The sequence below is a fragment of the Toxorhynchites rutilus genome, chromosome 2 (genome assembly GCF_029784135.1).
Source record: "Toxorhynchites rutilus septentrionalis strain SRP chromosome 2, ASM2978413v1, whole genome shotgun sequence".
NCBI lineage: Eukaryota > Metazoa > Arthropoda > Insecta > Diptera > Culicidae > Toxorhynchites > Toxorhynchites rutilus.
In genome coordinates, this window is record NC_073745.1 from 313,877,592 (window position 1) to 313,893,773 (window position 16,182).

The window sequence follows — 16,182 nt, forward strand, 5'->3', positions numbered from 1 at the left end:
ACATTTTGTTAATAAACTGAACGTTGTCCATAGTAAAGTACATGGTTTGACTTTTTGTATGTATAATTGAACACTTTTTATGTGGACATATTTCATTCTGTTTTTTTCTTACAACACACAACAACCTATAAAAAAAATTTGATCGTTGTGTGTTATTCGATTCGTGTCCTTGACCATCCTAAAATAACCTTATTTACTTATCATTCACATTCATGTTAAAATCTTCTCTCTTGCTCATAGCGTTGTCGCTATGTCGCTATCATTTTCTACTTCTATGCTACCATCGTTTCAAAGGAACAACACCACGAAACAAGTGTGATTGGTGTCTGTGTTACTAGATTTACGAGAAGTCCATAGAAAGTGAACTCTACAATGAATCGTCATAAGTATGCTGGCTGTCATTAGCTTCAAGAACAAAATGAGTTTCAAATAATCTCATTGCAACAAATTTTGTGTCACGTAAAAAAAATAACAAAAGAGTTAAAAGATAGACGTGTTCAAAATAGATAGAAATGTCGTGCGTCATCAGTGTCGCGCGGCGCGTGTCTACACGCTCATCTTCTCATGCTCATGCTCGTGAACCCCATATTTCGACGAGATTGACGACAAAATAATAAAGTGAACATTCATTCGAAAACAATACTTGGAAGTTAGCTGCAACATGTAAGGATTTGTTCTGGTCAGTTATGGCTTCAGCACGTGTGACTTGTGCTGTGGCTCCGATACATGTCAACATCCAATTTGTTTGACTCGTTCACCCGTTCTGAATACCAAAGTTTAAAAATAAATGCCTCAATTAGCAGATACGGAAGGGGATAATTATAGAGCATTGGTGTACTCTCATTATGTCATTTGCGGTGACTTATCAGATTGGTGTTTACAATTGTTTGTCGGAGGCGATCTGGCGTAGTGGTAACATCCATACCTCTCACGCAGAGATCATGAGTTCAATTCTCACTCCCGACATTCTTCCAAAAATGGAAGTAAAAGTGACGAAGCAGCCGAAATGTGTTGAAAGTCACTATATAATAGAGAAAAAAAAATTGTTTGTCGAAAAGATTCGTTCGAACAATTATAAATCCTCACTGACGCGCAAACGAGAGACGCACGGATGAGAAATGAACAATAAATTATCTGTAACGCGAGCAAAACACAAACAATCTAAAATGAGATACCGAAGTTCACAATCCATCTTGGTAGTATTAAGGGGGCGCGTCATAGGCCACGAGCTTCAACAAGCTTGCACACACTGACACAATTGTCGCCTGGTTATCAACGTGCAGTCCCGGTCACATTCAGGAATAACACAGATCCGCCTTTGGGTATTGAAAAAACAAAATAAAAAAACGTGTCTCAAAACACGCTCAATGTGTGTATGTGCTTCGGCTTCGTCGCCTCGGGAATATTTGCGTCAGAAGCGAAGGATTTTCGCCTGATTTCGATTAATGGGATTTGAAGAAAATCCGCCGAACCCAAACAAAGAAACTAGGGGTTTGTTTTGGAAATAAATACCAGAGATAATAAATCGAAATTTGCTACAACCACAAAATATGGCATTGCGACCGTTAATATGTGTGTTAAGTGGATTATCTATCGAAACTATGAACATTTTGCTAAATAATTCTGGTATTTCGAAAGCATAAAGATAAATCTGATATAGATCAAATATTGATGTAAGAAATCATTCAAGATCATTCAAGAATATTTGTAGCAATGCAGGATTAGTAGATAAGACTTTTTGAAAAATTGAGCGTTTGATGTTTTGGTTTTTGATATTACTTTCAGAAGGATCTGTGTTGAATCTGTTGGGCTGTCTGGGAAATTCGTGTCGTCACGAAAACAGTTATTTATTTCGGACAAGAAGCACAGTGAAATTCTACAATTCTTAAGCTTCATAACCATTTTTTTTTAAGTGTTAACAATTATATTCCTCCTGATAAGAAACTAGAATTTGTGCTTCGCCGCTGTATTAGTTGCTCGATAATGGCTACACGGATAGACAAGTATAAAAATCGTACGTATGGCAAAATGGGAATTCTTTCAATTTTCGTCAATTTGAATAATTTACGGGCTAGGAAATTCCGATTTGATTGATATACTACAAATAATCTAAACCTGCTCGCAACGAAAATAGTTACTAACGTAAATAATATTTCTTAAAAACATTTCATGTTTTACTGGATAAATGATGTACTAGGTTTAGTAAAGAGTCCATCAAAATGTTGATATTGACCTAAAATCCGTAAACTTAGTTGTTACTGAAATGACTGCATTCGCTACATAGCGAATCTTACTTATTTATTATTATGACGGTAAGTAAACATTTGTCATTTTTGCTCACATGGCAATGGCAGTGACTTAAGTCGGTTATTTCAATTAGCAGTAGTCATCGTCCACGCGCTCTGAGATACGCTTGCTTATGATTTTAATTATTCATTAGCGTCGTGTTAATAAGATACTTCACACTTTCAGCATATCGTGCAATTCACACAATAAAGCTATCCTTCTATACCCGACGTTCAATACCAGTATGGCACACGCGCCGTCTGAGTACTTCGATGTCCTTATCAGATGAAAATAGTGTACAGAAACTCATTCAAACACTAAACTGTCATGTTTTTTTATAACCATCTGAGCGATTTTTCTATAGACGAGTTCAGCGCCAACTCGACTTCAAACATCATTTCTGTACCGAGTAATTTGTAATTTTAATTTTCTTCCATTAAATGGTGTTCCTTTTAATTAATGTATATTCGGGTCTTTGGATTAAATTGTGTTTATTTTGGAACACAGCCGAGAGTTCGTGCTGAGTATTCTCAATACCTTCCAATGCAATAGTCGATCGTAAGTTCCACAAAGAGGTGTAATTCGATTCATCCGAGTAATACTCTTTCGTTTACTGAAACGATTACTGAGTTTACTGAAGACGTTGTACACGATTGATTCAGTGAAATTCAACAGTTGTGCAATTTTGACGTAGGATTACGTCTTCCATTTCTGTACCGGGGTGTAAGTTCAAAGTTTTGAAAACGAGAGCGGTACACTTGGAGTGCAAGGGTTTGAACGTTAATATTTCTTTGTCGGCTGAACGGAGTGATATGATAATCACTTCATTCGAAAGATAAAATGTCCAAGAGTTATATGCTTGTTAAACATTGACATATATTTCCAATGTGAATGCTCAACATTAGTATTCTGCTATCTGTCTCAACTTACTTAGGATTTAATGTATACTAACAAACTTTTACCACCGAAAGATGAGAGCTTTTCATTTGCTGTCAAAACATTTCAAACCCAAGCTGTAACAAAATGAACAGCGCGCTGAACAAAGCTTTTTTTTGTGATTTACGAGGGCAGTCCGATAAGTACTTAGCCTACAAAAAAAAAATGAAAATTTTGGGAAAAATGGCGATTTATTTCTCAACATGGTCTCCTTCTAGCTCGATACACTTGACCCAGCGATGCTCCCACTTCTTAATTCCACCAGAAAAATACGTTTTCTCGAGGTCTGCAAAGTAGGCCTCCGTGGCGGCGATGACCTCCTCATTCGACTCCCCGGCAAGTTCGGAAACAAAAAAATAGTCACACGAGGCCAAATCTGGAGAATACGGTAGATGGGGCAGTTTGGTCCCGGCGACGGTGGAATTTGCATTTTTTTCATTTTTCTAAAATCCGCGGACACGCCCGCTTCCACACATGGTCAAAACGAAACTACGAGTCGGATTTGGCTGAAATTTTGACAGTAGCCGTTTACGAGAATGTACTACACGATAAGTAATCTATCTTGCGATACTGACACCATCGGGTGATGAGGCTCAGTACTTATCGGATCGCCCTCGTACATTTTACACTTACAAGTTTTATTCTTTTATATCGTTTTTTTATATTTTTTTTTGTGGTGAATAAACTCACAGTACCTAATGTTATGTAGTTATTTCATTCCTTCCGCAAATATCTAATTAAAAGTCTTCAATTCACAATGAAAGAATAAGATTATGCAAGTTTTATTTGTTACACAGTGTTCCAAATGATATTTACTTTTATTGTATTGGATAAATATGGTAATTAGAAGATCGTGTTATCACCCATGCATAGTGGAAGTATGACAGGAAAAATGAGAAACTTGAAGGAGATGTTGTAACTCTCATTGGTTATTGTTCATATGAAAAATTGTATGATTTTTTGTTTAGCTTTGTTGGATACGACGAACACTATCTGATTTTGAACAGAAATGGAAAGTGTGGTTCCTGTGGTGTGTGGACAAATGATTAGCTCACACATATTACTCTTGTTAAACGAGTCGAAAAATTCCCTTTCTAGTAATATCTGCTGATTTGGTCTCGTTACTTCTCTTTCATTACAATCATGAACCACACCAACTGGTAGAAAATATTGTGGGAGTCGGTACAGGATGGACATCAAAATAGAACGTCACTCATATCATGGTGGGAGCTTATGGTCCAATTCCGGCTCAAACTGGGAGAATCTAAGAAATTTCTTTCGATTTACACTGGTACATGGGTATTCATATTCAAGAGTATTCTCAAGCGAGTAATGTACTGTTTTCATAACTTTAAGATAACGACAACTTTTGACAAAATAACAATAACTTGGCTGAGTTTTTTACTCTGTTTTTTGATTTTTTATTTTTCTAAAAAAGGTCAGCTACTTTTCTTACACGCTTCGTAATAAAACACTGTATAAGAGCACTAATAATCGGATAAATAATATGGATGATCTGAGTTTTCCGTGTACTCGAATTTGAAAATTGATTGTTTAATACGTAGAGTCCTTACCGAGCTTGTAGACTGACAATGACTGGGACAGAGCGTTAGGGTCGCGTCGGTCCCAGTGAACCAGCAGTGACTTGTTCTCAAAATCATTTTCAACTTTGTTACTGTCATTGCTAGTCTCCAAGTGAAAAGTCCACTGTCGGTCCTCAGGGATCAACGCGGGGTCTAACATTTCAAAGAAGATGAGATTCTGTCGCGCGGTAGATGAAAAATGCAAGTTCAATTCAAACTTACAAAAACTGCGCAATTGCTCATTTGTTGTACCTTGGACTTTGGCCGAACTTCGCCGTCCAGAAGTGCTGTCATTATCGCCCATCTGCTAATTTTTCATTTCGTCGTGTCTGGCTCATCATCGGGATGCAAAAAAAACATCTGCGGTGAATTTTCTTCGACGTATTCCGTCTGATTTCGTTTCCCTAATAGAGCTTACAATTTTTTGGCACACTTTCAAAGTGATGCCGAGAAAGCAAGAATTCCTTCGTTAGACGACGACGATCTATTATTGTTACTGCTGCGCGATTTCAAGCATTCCTACAGTTGAGTAACCGAAAGTGGCGATGTAATGCTTTCACTAATTTGGCGTTAGTTTACATTTTCAGAAGCCCGTCTCGAATGGCTATCTGTCTATTGCACAATGTTTCTGAAGTAGTCCGCTTTTTATTACCGGGAGCCGTTTATTTTCTTTTTGTTAGCGACTTATCATGAGTTGTGCTTATCATGTCTGTCTAACAAATACTTCCGTTATATAGTACTATATAGTGTTGTACTGTAAATGTTAATTTTTTTTTTGCTGGCGTCATCAGTTTGCTTTTTGTTATGAACAGATGCTCAAAAATTTCTCTGTTCATTACTTAAAAAAATCATGCAAAACGTAATACATTCAGTGCAGAAATTACAGTACAATAATTTCTAGAGCTATAAAGCAAATTTGAACCGAACGCTTTCGATGACTACGATGCATTAAAACTAGAGTTTGAAAATTATCTTGTTTCGTTAAACATTTAGTCGAAGTAGTTTAGACGTAGAAATTGAACTTTTGCAATGAACAATATTCAGCTAATATTTATTACTATATTCTTCCACCAGATCCAATTTGTTGTTAGCTGGGAAAAACTTTTCCTTGTTTTTATTCGATTCATACCAAATAACTAGAAGGAAAAAAGTAAGAGATAAGATGAAAGAAGAATGTAAGATTCTGCTAATTTCAGTTGCGTTGTCAGGCCACCATAGTTCATGTGTCGATTTGAATGTTTACATACACTGTAGGTTTTAAAGTTTTTCCTGGCAAGAATATTCGTAAGAACTAGTTCCGTTACAACTATTCTACCTTCTTCCAGATGGAAATACCAGCGTTTGGCTTAACGGACCTTCATATCATACTATCCCAATTCTCGGTCTTTAAAACATTTTTTATAGTTCAGTTGATGTCACATGTAGATTCTCTTCGTAGCTCTTGAGCGCACTGCATACGTCAGTGGTCCTTCATAGAAGTGTAATCAATGTACTGTCAAAAGATTCTAGTTCACATCATCCAGGATCTATTCATGCCATCCTTGTGCGAGTACATTTTTTAAAACACCTTTCCACTTGTTTACTGGTATTTAGTTCAGATTTAGATATTGAATTGCATGTGCTATATGTGCTTAGAGCGGCGAAGAATGTTTGTTATTGAAATATAGAATAAATCATTCGCTGTTCGATCCCAACGCATACATGAGTTGTGGTGCTCACTGGCATCATTCGACTACGGAGGCCACTTGAACTTGAACTTGAATTATAGGAAGCCCCACGTATGCTAGCGTGTATGTTTCGTTTCGCGTTGATTCCGTTACGCTGTGCCGATCCGATTATGTCTTGCACGAGCGTGAAATTCATTTCTACAATTTTCTCACATTGCATTGCCATCACATTGCGAAAAAGTGAATCCCCTCAGTGTGTAGCAATGATCGAACAATGATCTCTGGTTGCGCGGTGTATAGCGTACAGAGACCTAGTCATAACCGATTTTGGGTGACTTGAATTGGATAATGGCCAATTGTGGCACGAAATTCTGCCATTTTACCACCGAGTTCTCCCCTCAGTTCTATATCGTTGCTGTAACATCGTTTTTCTTCCAATTACCGGCAGAGTGGGTCGAGCTAAGTGACTACATTATTGGCATCTTGACTGTAAACGACTCTCGACAGAACCACCGTTTTCAGTTCGGTTGCCAGAAGTTTCTACAATTATTGTCACACCCACTATTATTTTGTATATGTGTGGAGGTAACAGTGAAGGAAATGGTTTTGCATACGACCACTACAGTAATAGACATTCGGTTGGCCGCATGGATTGAACTTCAAATTTTTCAATGGTAAACAAATGTTTTTCATTCAGCTGTCTCTAGTGTTTAATTACATCCCATATCATACCCATTTGTAAAAATGAACAAAACTTATTTCTTGGGGAAACACAACAAACATATATTAGGCTGTCAAAAAAGTCCTGCGGTATTTCCGCGAGGTGTCGTTGTAAGCGCGTAGTTCTAGTTGTATTCATTGTATCGAGTCATACTATAGCTTGTTGGAAAGGTATTTTTTAATATAGTCCTTGACAGTGTTTTGTTTGGTTAAGTCGTTCGTGAGTTATAGTGTCGCAAATATGGAGCAAAATAAAGAGAAAATTCGACATATTTTACAGTACTACTATGACAAAGGCAAAAATGCATCTCAAGCTGCCAATAAAATTTGTGCAGTTTATGGACCCGATACAGTTTCCATTTCCACCGCACAACGATGGTTTCAACGTTTTCGTTCTGGTGTAGAGGTCGTCGAAGATGCGCCACGCTCCGGAAGGCCTGTCGTCGAAAATTGCGACAAAATCGCTGAATTAGCCGAGAAAGACCGGCATAGTAGCAGCCGTAGCATCGGCCAAGAGCTGGGGATAAGTCATCAAACCGTTATTAACCATTTGAAGAAGCTTGGATTCACAAAGAAGCTCGATGTATGGGTGCCACATACGTTGACGCAAAAAAAACATCTTTGACCGTATCGACGCATGTGAATCGATGCTGAATCGCAACAAAATCGACCCGTTTCTTAAGCGGATGGTGACTGGCGATGAAAAGTGGGTCACTTACGACAACGTGAAGCGCAAACGGTCGTGGTCGAAGCCCGCTGAAGCGGCTCAGACGGTGGCCAAGCCCTCATTAACGGTCAGGAAGGTTCTGCTGTGTGTTTGGTGGGATTGTCAAGGAATAATCTATTATGAGCTGCTTCCCTATGGCCAAACGCTCAATTCGGACCTGTACTGCCAACAACTGGACCGCTTGAAGGTGGCACTCATGAAGAAGAGGCCATCTTTGATAAACAGAGGCCGCATTGTCTTCCATCAGGACAGCGCTAGGCCACACACTTCTTTGGTGAAACGCCAGAAGCTCCGGGAGCTCGGATGGGAGGTTCTTTTGCATCCGCCGTATAGTCCGGACCTTGCACCAAGTGACTACCACCTGTTTTTGTCAAGGCGAACGAGTTAGGTAGTCAGAAGTTAGCCACAAAACAGGCCTGTGAAAATAGGCTATCCGAGTTTTTTGCCAATAAAGAAGCGAGCTTCTATAACAGGGGTATTATGAAGTTGGCATCTCGTTGGGAACAAGTCATCGAACAAAACGGCGCATATTTGACTTAAAACAGATGATTGTAACTAATTTTATGAACAAATGAAAATTCAAAAAAAATACCGCGGACTTTTTTGACAGCCTAATATGAATTTTATGAGGGCATTCATTTGGTCGTATTTCCAAGAAACAACTCTCAAAATGTCAAGTTCGAAGTAATTCTGCAGGTAATGTTTGGTATGGTAATATGTTGAAGGCCCGTCATCTTGAATTTCGAGAAAATCACGGAAACGATCGAATTGATCGACATGTTAACTCTGTTTGCCAAAGAACTGAAAATAATTCAAACCCCATTTCTAAAGCGGTAAAGTTGAATGCAAAAGCTCGATGTATTGCTACCAGACAAGTAAATGCATCAACATCTCATGGTCCGAATCTTGATCTGCGAATCAATATTGAATCGCAACAAAACTGTCACTAGTTGGACCAACTATTGGATTCAGTAACCCAGAAGCGTCCATCATTAGTCAATAGAAGTGGAATTGTATTCCGTCAGGATAGCACCAGGCCACAATTATCGATAGCGACCTTCTAGGAGCTTCGAGATCTTAATTGGAAGGTCCTTAAGCATCTTATTGTCTGAACTTGACACCAAATAATTACAGATGACGGATGATTCTGCTTGATGAAATCGCTTCAAGGGAAGCGTTTGAAAATCGACTACCCCAATTTTAATTCACTAGAGGCTAGTGTTTTTATAGAAGAGGCATAATAGAAAGGTCTTTTAAATGACAAGTTCAAAATATATTTGCTATGCTGAATAATATATTGAAGTTAACGAAGGTTTTTAGTTTTGTATCGTGCTTTATTGCCTTATTTTCTAGTCACTAACACGGACTTGTCATCTGTCCAAATGTATGATAAAATATTATCTTTCACTGGTATATGAAAGTGCCCGCAGCTTCCTTGTATCATCTCGGCAACCGGTATTCTAGTCCACGATAGAGACATACCTTGCGTTCTGCAAAATGTATGGAAATTTAGAAGTTGTCATTTCATTTCATATTTTAATAAATTGTCTAAAAGTCTAAAATTGAGCAATTTTCGTGACGCCACCAATTTTTATTTTTCCATTTTGTACCCTGAATATGTTCACGAAAGACGTAATACTACGTCAAAATGAAACGAATCTGAGCCTAGAAAACATATTTTTTCTCTACGCTCCGAATTCGGACTCCCTTTTATTTTTCTAGTTTATCATACGAAACATAATCTTACTTTCTACCGACATACTAGGCGGAATTTTCCTATCCTATTACCTACTGTCTATTAATTGATCTACCTGTTCTACGCTTTCATGATCCATGGAATTTTTTACTAATAAGGAAAATTCCAATATTCTTATTTGAGAATCCTTTATTGGATTCTTCCCTATATTCTGGTTAGAAAAATATGAATCTTATTAAACCTATTTATAGCGGGCCGCTCCATAAACATTGTGTTAAGCCCATAAAGTCAGTATTCTGTATGCTAACCATTCTGGATAAAACATTTTATCAAGTCAAATACAAGCGATTGTATGATAGGCTAACCGAAGAGATATTCAACCCTCCTGTACTCGCGTGCAAAATCATAATTCGCGAGTATAGCACGGTGTCACAGCCCGAAAATTGAACATCTCTGTAACATTGCTATTGTGTTCTTTTTAGGCGTTATTGATATTCATTCGATGAAGAGGGTATAATTGAACGAAAAAACTCCAGAAAATATGCTTTCTTCGTTTTCATTCAGTTTTATTAGTCATCTAATTCAGCCAGCTCAAAACAGAATAATTTTTGATACTCCAACATAATTAACGAAACTCGACTTTTTTCCTGTTGTTAATTGAAAGTAAGCAACTGAATACAATTCATGAAAGTAGAAAGAGCAATAAAATAACATGAAACCGTATGAATCGATTATGGTTTCATTGATGTAAGAATCAGAATATACCATAACTGTATGCTCGAGACAAACTTATTTTTTACATTTCATTTAGTTGTAGCGTGTTTTTCTTGTCTTTTTCGAAGAGAAGAATAGGTAACGACTTACCAGATGATAAAGGTTCTGGAATATATAGTTTGCGTATTTCTAATATTCTTTGTCTCCGTGTTCTTGGTAAACTAAGAATTAATTCCATTTTATATCGGGCATAAAAAGATTATATAAAAGGATTTCTAGGAACTTTCTGCGACTTGTTTTCTTGTCGATATTGTTCAGCTCATATATTATAAAAAAATATTCTCGAAACTGTAACCGTAAAACATAACCATAAGCCACCGTTTAGTTTGTAGTTTACAATTCTTTCACAAGTGTGTATATGTGTGACCATTGTATTTAGCGAATAACTATACGAAAGTCAAACATTTGTATTTTGCTTTTGCACGTATGAATCTAACGACGAATAATATATGAATCCGTTCGATCCGGCGACAAAGAGGACTAAAATCAAATTAGAATAGTTTGGTAAAGATCTTATGTAGGGTAAATGATCTTGGTTTGTCCAGTCGAAAATATGATCATGGTTTGCCCACTTTTTTGAATGCTCTAATTCAGCGCTGCTGTGTCAAATAAGGCCTTCGAATGTTTCGAAACATATAAATGAAATTGCCTTTTACATGATTTATAGTAGTTTGATAGTATATTTTTACGAAATCACATGTTTAAAGGATTATAAAATACACCTTCTATTTGTGTCAATGCGCCCCTCATTCGAGCTAACTTTTAATCGATCACCAGATGATTATTTGGCACGTATTTAGACCTTTTCTGGATTACAACACTTATAAATATTGTAAACATCATGCTTGCTCACCATTTGTATCGGATTTACATAGCTAAACCATTAAATTAACGCATTTTGATGAACTCAATTCTGATCATGAGTTGTCCAATTCAATAATGTTGTTTTGTCCACATGATTTCTATGGCAACCGCTTGGCGCGCTGCAGTTTGTTTATGTTTGTTTATGGTGTGCTTCGCGCATAGCAGAAGTATGGTTTTTCTGTGTTGATTGTGTTGAGGTGAACACTTCTAAAATGCCCAAGAAAAGGCAATATTCTGAAGAAAGCCTAAATTATGAATGAATCAATATGATGACAGTAAACTCAAGCAATGATAAATGCAACATCTAATTGTGAATTCGAATGTTTTCATTCAAAAATGGAGATATCTAAAACCGGACAAACCATGATCATTTTTTTGGGCAAACCATGATCAGAGGTGGTCAAACCATGATCATAATTCTTCTTTAAGGAAATTCGTTAAAAAACATAAAAATTTGAGTAATTTCAACACCTTATGGTAGTATTACCAACTAGAGACTTGGGGCTTTTCAACAAACCCAAACTCGTATCGATTATGTGTGATTTTCATGAAGAAAAATCGATTTGCATTTACTAGTTGCGTAAAAACACCCCAAATTGGACAAACCAAGATCATTTACCCTATTATATTCAATAAATATTCCACGCCACTAACATTAATTTATACATTTCATTGAACAATATTCTAAAAAAGGAAAGTAGTCTCTTGTCCAAAATAGTTTCTCCTATACTCGTGTCGGTGTGTCAGACCGAAAGTGTTAAAAAAGTGATACATGTCCCCTTCGTACCAACACATGCGATACGCTAAACGATGACGAACGACAAGTAACGAAGCTAGAGAGAATCGCCAATTCGTAGAGTTGACTCTTTCTGAGAAATGAACGAATTATTGATTTCTCGGTCTCACCTCACAGACCTTTGCGCGAGTATAGGAGGGTTAATATTGCAAATGTACGATACACATGGGCTATTTGTTTATATTATTGATTGATGTAAAGACAATTATATTACAGTTATACATCGTCTTTCTTTCAAAGTGTGTCAAGTAACAACTCACCACCTTTGTCTGAAACCTACCTGAACACTATTCCGCAATATAATGTCAACGTACCCCGGATGAGTTTCTCGCCCCATGAGGTGTTGCTAAAACTACAATCCATCGATGGATCAAAAGGCCCTGGTCCTGATCAACTGCCTCCGTTCTTCGTTAAAAATTGCGCAAATTCCCTAGCCCTACCCATAAGTATTTTATTCAACCGTTCATTCAATGAGAAGAGCTTTCCTACGCTCTGGAAGTGCGCCTCAATCAAACCAATTCATAAATCTGGCTCCCTACATGATGTCGAAAATTATCGAGGGATCTCCATTCTCAACTGTCTGCCTAAGGTCTTCGAATCCATGGTGCATGATGTACTTTATCAGTCTACCAAATGCATCATTTCCAATGACCAGCATGGTTTCATGAAGAAACGTTCAACCACTACCAACTTGCTAAGCTACGTATCGACTCTTCTAGACAAAATGGAGAAGCGACAGCAAGTTGACGCTGTCTATGTGGACTTTGCCAAAGCTTTCGACAAGGTACCGCACATTTTGGTAGTTGAGAAGCTCGGACGTATGGGACTTCCAGAGTGGCTTACACAATGGATCTGTTCATACCTCACGGGCCGCATCTCCTTCGTTAAGATAGGCGATTCCTGCTCTGATCCTGTTCATATACGGTCCGGAGTTCCTCAAGGCAGCATACTCGGACCCTTGCTGTTTGTTCTCTTCATTAACGACCTCTGCACGAAGCTAAAATCTAAGAAGCTGTTGTACGCTGACGATTTAAAGTTCTACCGAGTAGTTACATCGACTCTGGATTGCTACGCACTTCAAATGGACATCGAGTCGCTATTGGAATGGTGCCGATTAAATGGAATGGAAGTCAATGCCAACAAATGCTATGTGATTTCTTTCAGCCGTTCTCGTATTCCGCTTTTTATCGACTACAAAATGGGAAACACAATTTTGAAACGTACCAGCACAGTAAAGGACCTTGGAATACTTGTCGACAGCAAATTGAGATTCACTGAACACATCGCCGCAGTAGCGGCCAAAGCGTATTCTATACTTGGATTCCTGAAGCGCACCACAAATCACTTAAAGGACGTGTATAGTTTGAAAACGTTGTACTGCTCACTTGTGCGCAGTGTATTAGAATATGGAGTGCAGGTTTGGGCTCCGTATCACGCTGTTCACATCAACCGGATCGAACGGATTCAAAAGCATTTTGTTCGATATGCTCTAAGGCGCCTAAACTGGAGGGATAGGACGATCCTGCCATCTTATGAAAGCCGATGCATGTTGATCGACCTACCGACACTATCAAGCAGACGAATACTCCTTCAACGTATGCTCATATTTGATGTTCTGACAAACCACGTCGATTGTGTTGACTTACTTGGGAAATTACGCTTCAACATTCCTCTTCGGGTGACGCGTCAAGTGGATTTTTTCCGTCGTTCAAACCATCGCACCTTATATGGGATGAATAATCCTCTGGACGTCTGCTGCAATCGCTTCAACGAAGTTTCAGATTTTTTTGACTTTGGAATGACCAAAAATTTGTTTAAAATTAGAATTAACTGATAAGTTATGTCTGTGCGTTACATTTTTATAGCGAAGATATTTTCAATAAAATCAAATACATACAATTATATTAATCCTATTAGTTATTTGAAATATTTTTGATTTTTTTGAGCAATGTATGAAATTTATGTGGGACTACGTCATGAATCCATTCAATTTGTTCTTTTGTGAACACGTTTTTGCGTTCAGATGTTTTCATATATTTGAACATTGTTTGTTTCATTGTTGAGCATATGTAATATATTATGTACAATGCGTAGCAAAAAAAAAGGCTTTCTTTCGTGGTCCTAGTGACTTTCAGCCTTTTGGCTTTCATTCCGGAGGAAGAATATCGGGAATGACAAGTAATCTCGTGAAAAAGAATCGAAATTGATACTAATGAAAAAGTGGATTGTTTATTTTGGTAAACTATACAATATAAACAGTGAAGATTGCCAATATTTTTAGTTAAATAAATTATACCAATTTCTCTGAATCAAATTGCTCCGTCACAGAAGGTCCTCAAAAATTGTTTGTGCCCCTAATAGAAAATGCAGATAATTCTGGAACGCTGTTAAAACAATAGCATACAGGTGTCAATTGGAGGCGGCCTCTACTGTAAACCACTACACTATTCAATACGGGAATATACACTCGCTATTCGCACAGCAGACACACACACCCAAACACAGCGAGAAAATCGTTCACGTGCTTTTACGTGACGCAACGCCTGCAAGAGCAAGCAATTCGTTGTGTTCTCTTTATTGAATTCATTGTGTGTGCCGCCGAACACAACAGTAGAGATTCTTTGCAAAGCGCACTCATTCTCTCTCTCGTTGTTTCGTTGGTAGCAACATTTGCAACAGGTCATTCTATCAGTGAGCTGCCACTTTGAAATCAGTCTGAAATTTGCTGCCTTCAATATTGGACGTGTTTTCCTTACCAGGAAAAGCATTGATCCTTCATATTATTATGTCTAAATAAGTTGGAAGATTAGTAGTGCCTGCAGTTTTTCCATCGCTTTGTATTCTGCGGAACGGAAGAAAGTGCAGCGAATTATCTTCTTGCCTGTTAAGTGATATCAAGTGACGAAAGAGTCGTGTGTAGCAAGTTCGCATTGTTAGCTAACCAAGTGTGCGTATTCTCGATACTTCTTACTGCCGTCGAGCAACAGTGCCTACTAGCAGTTGAAGGTGAAGAGTAAGATATTGATACGACCGGGCGAAACGCGTTTTGCGCTCTATTGCTATGCGCTAAAACCACCACCGAACAGCTGGCCGAGAGCGGTTCGTTTCATTGATAAAGCGAAGCAAAGGAGGCGTGCATTGTTTGTCTTCTGAAGAAGGTGTAATAAATATCGCTAGAAAAAAAACCGACAGACACGTGCGTGTTTGGAAGCAAGGAAAACATTACTGTTGTGTGATAATAGTGAGTAGTGTGTTCAATTCCTGGCGAGTACCACCAGAGGAGGACAATTGCTGCTGTCGCCGCTTATCAAATATAACTTATCAAAATTGAACCCAATATGGCATTGGAGCAGAGCGGTATGAACCTGAGTGGGGATGTCCTGGAAGACTTTGTTTTCGTCTTCAAAGAGTTGCTAAACAAGGTAAATTTCCATAAAAAATTCTTCACTAGCTTGTTTTCGTTTACATATCCGGTTAACACAACCCCATGCCATGTTTTGCTGTGCTAAATGTCTTTCGGACTTTGGAACAGAAATTCCCAAATCCACCAACGATTTGAAAACAATATTGCTTCTGACGATTCTGGTTATCGATGAGTCAGTGTAGCGTGAATGACTAATCGCCGGAGCGATATACAGTTTATGTTTCCGGTTACGCTTTGGAGTGCTGTGTAGATGGGGTTATTCGATTGTTATCAGTCTCTCGAATTAGGTGATAAGCTTTATCAAAGTAGTTAGACAGATACAGGGAAATATAACGTACCCTCGATATAATGTCTCTCGATATAACGTACACTTTACACATTACGTACACATTTTCGAAGTCCAAAGGATTAGTTTTTTGAATATTGTTTTTCTAAAAGAACAATAAATTATTTGTATTTTGGTACTAAACCTTGATTTGTACTTTTAATCAATCCCGAAGAACAACTGTTTTGTGATTCCGGATTCTAAATGAATCAAATTTTAATCAACAGTACGAAGGGAAACATCATGAGAAAAGTTGGCTTCGTCTTCTAGTTGAATTTATTCATTAACCTTACTCAAACAGCAACATAATAAAGTAATATAAACTAGGTTTCTGAGTTCTTAATTATTCTTCGATACAACGTACAATTCGAGAGTATAATGTAC

At 37.8% G+C, this 16,182-nt stretch overlaps 1 protein-coding gene across 5 annotated transcripts in view; it reads left to right on the forward strand.

The window, feature by feature from the left end:
• Positions 1-16,182, forward strand: part of LOC129765106 (calcium-binding mitochondrial carrier protein SCaMC-2) — a 66,652-nt gene that overhangs the window by 35,406 nt on the left and 15,064 nt on the right. The window contains exon 1 of one of the 5 annotated variants that reach the window (XM_055764979.1): positions 14,737-15,471. The exons of the other annotated variants lie outside the window; for them this stretch is intronic. Coding sequence (XP_055620954.1) covers positions 15,388-15,471 — 84 coding nt within the window. The 5' untranslated portion in view covers positions 14,737-15,387. Of the gene's footprint in view, positions 1-14,736; positions 15,472-16,182 lie in introns of those variants that run through there. 5 annotated transcript variants of the gene reach the window in all.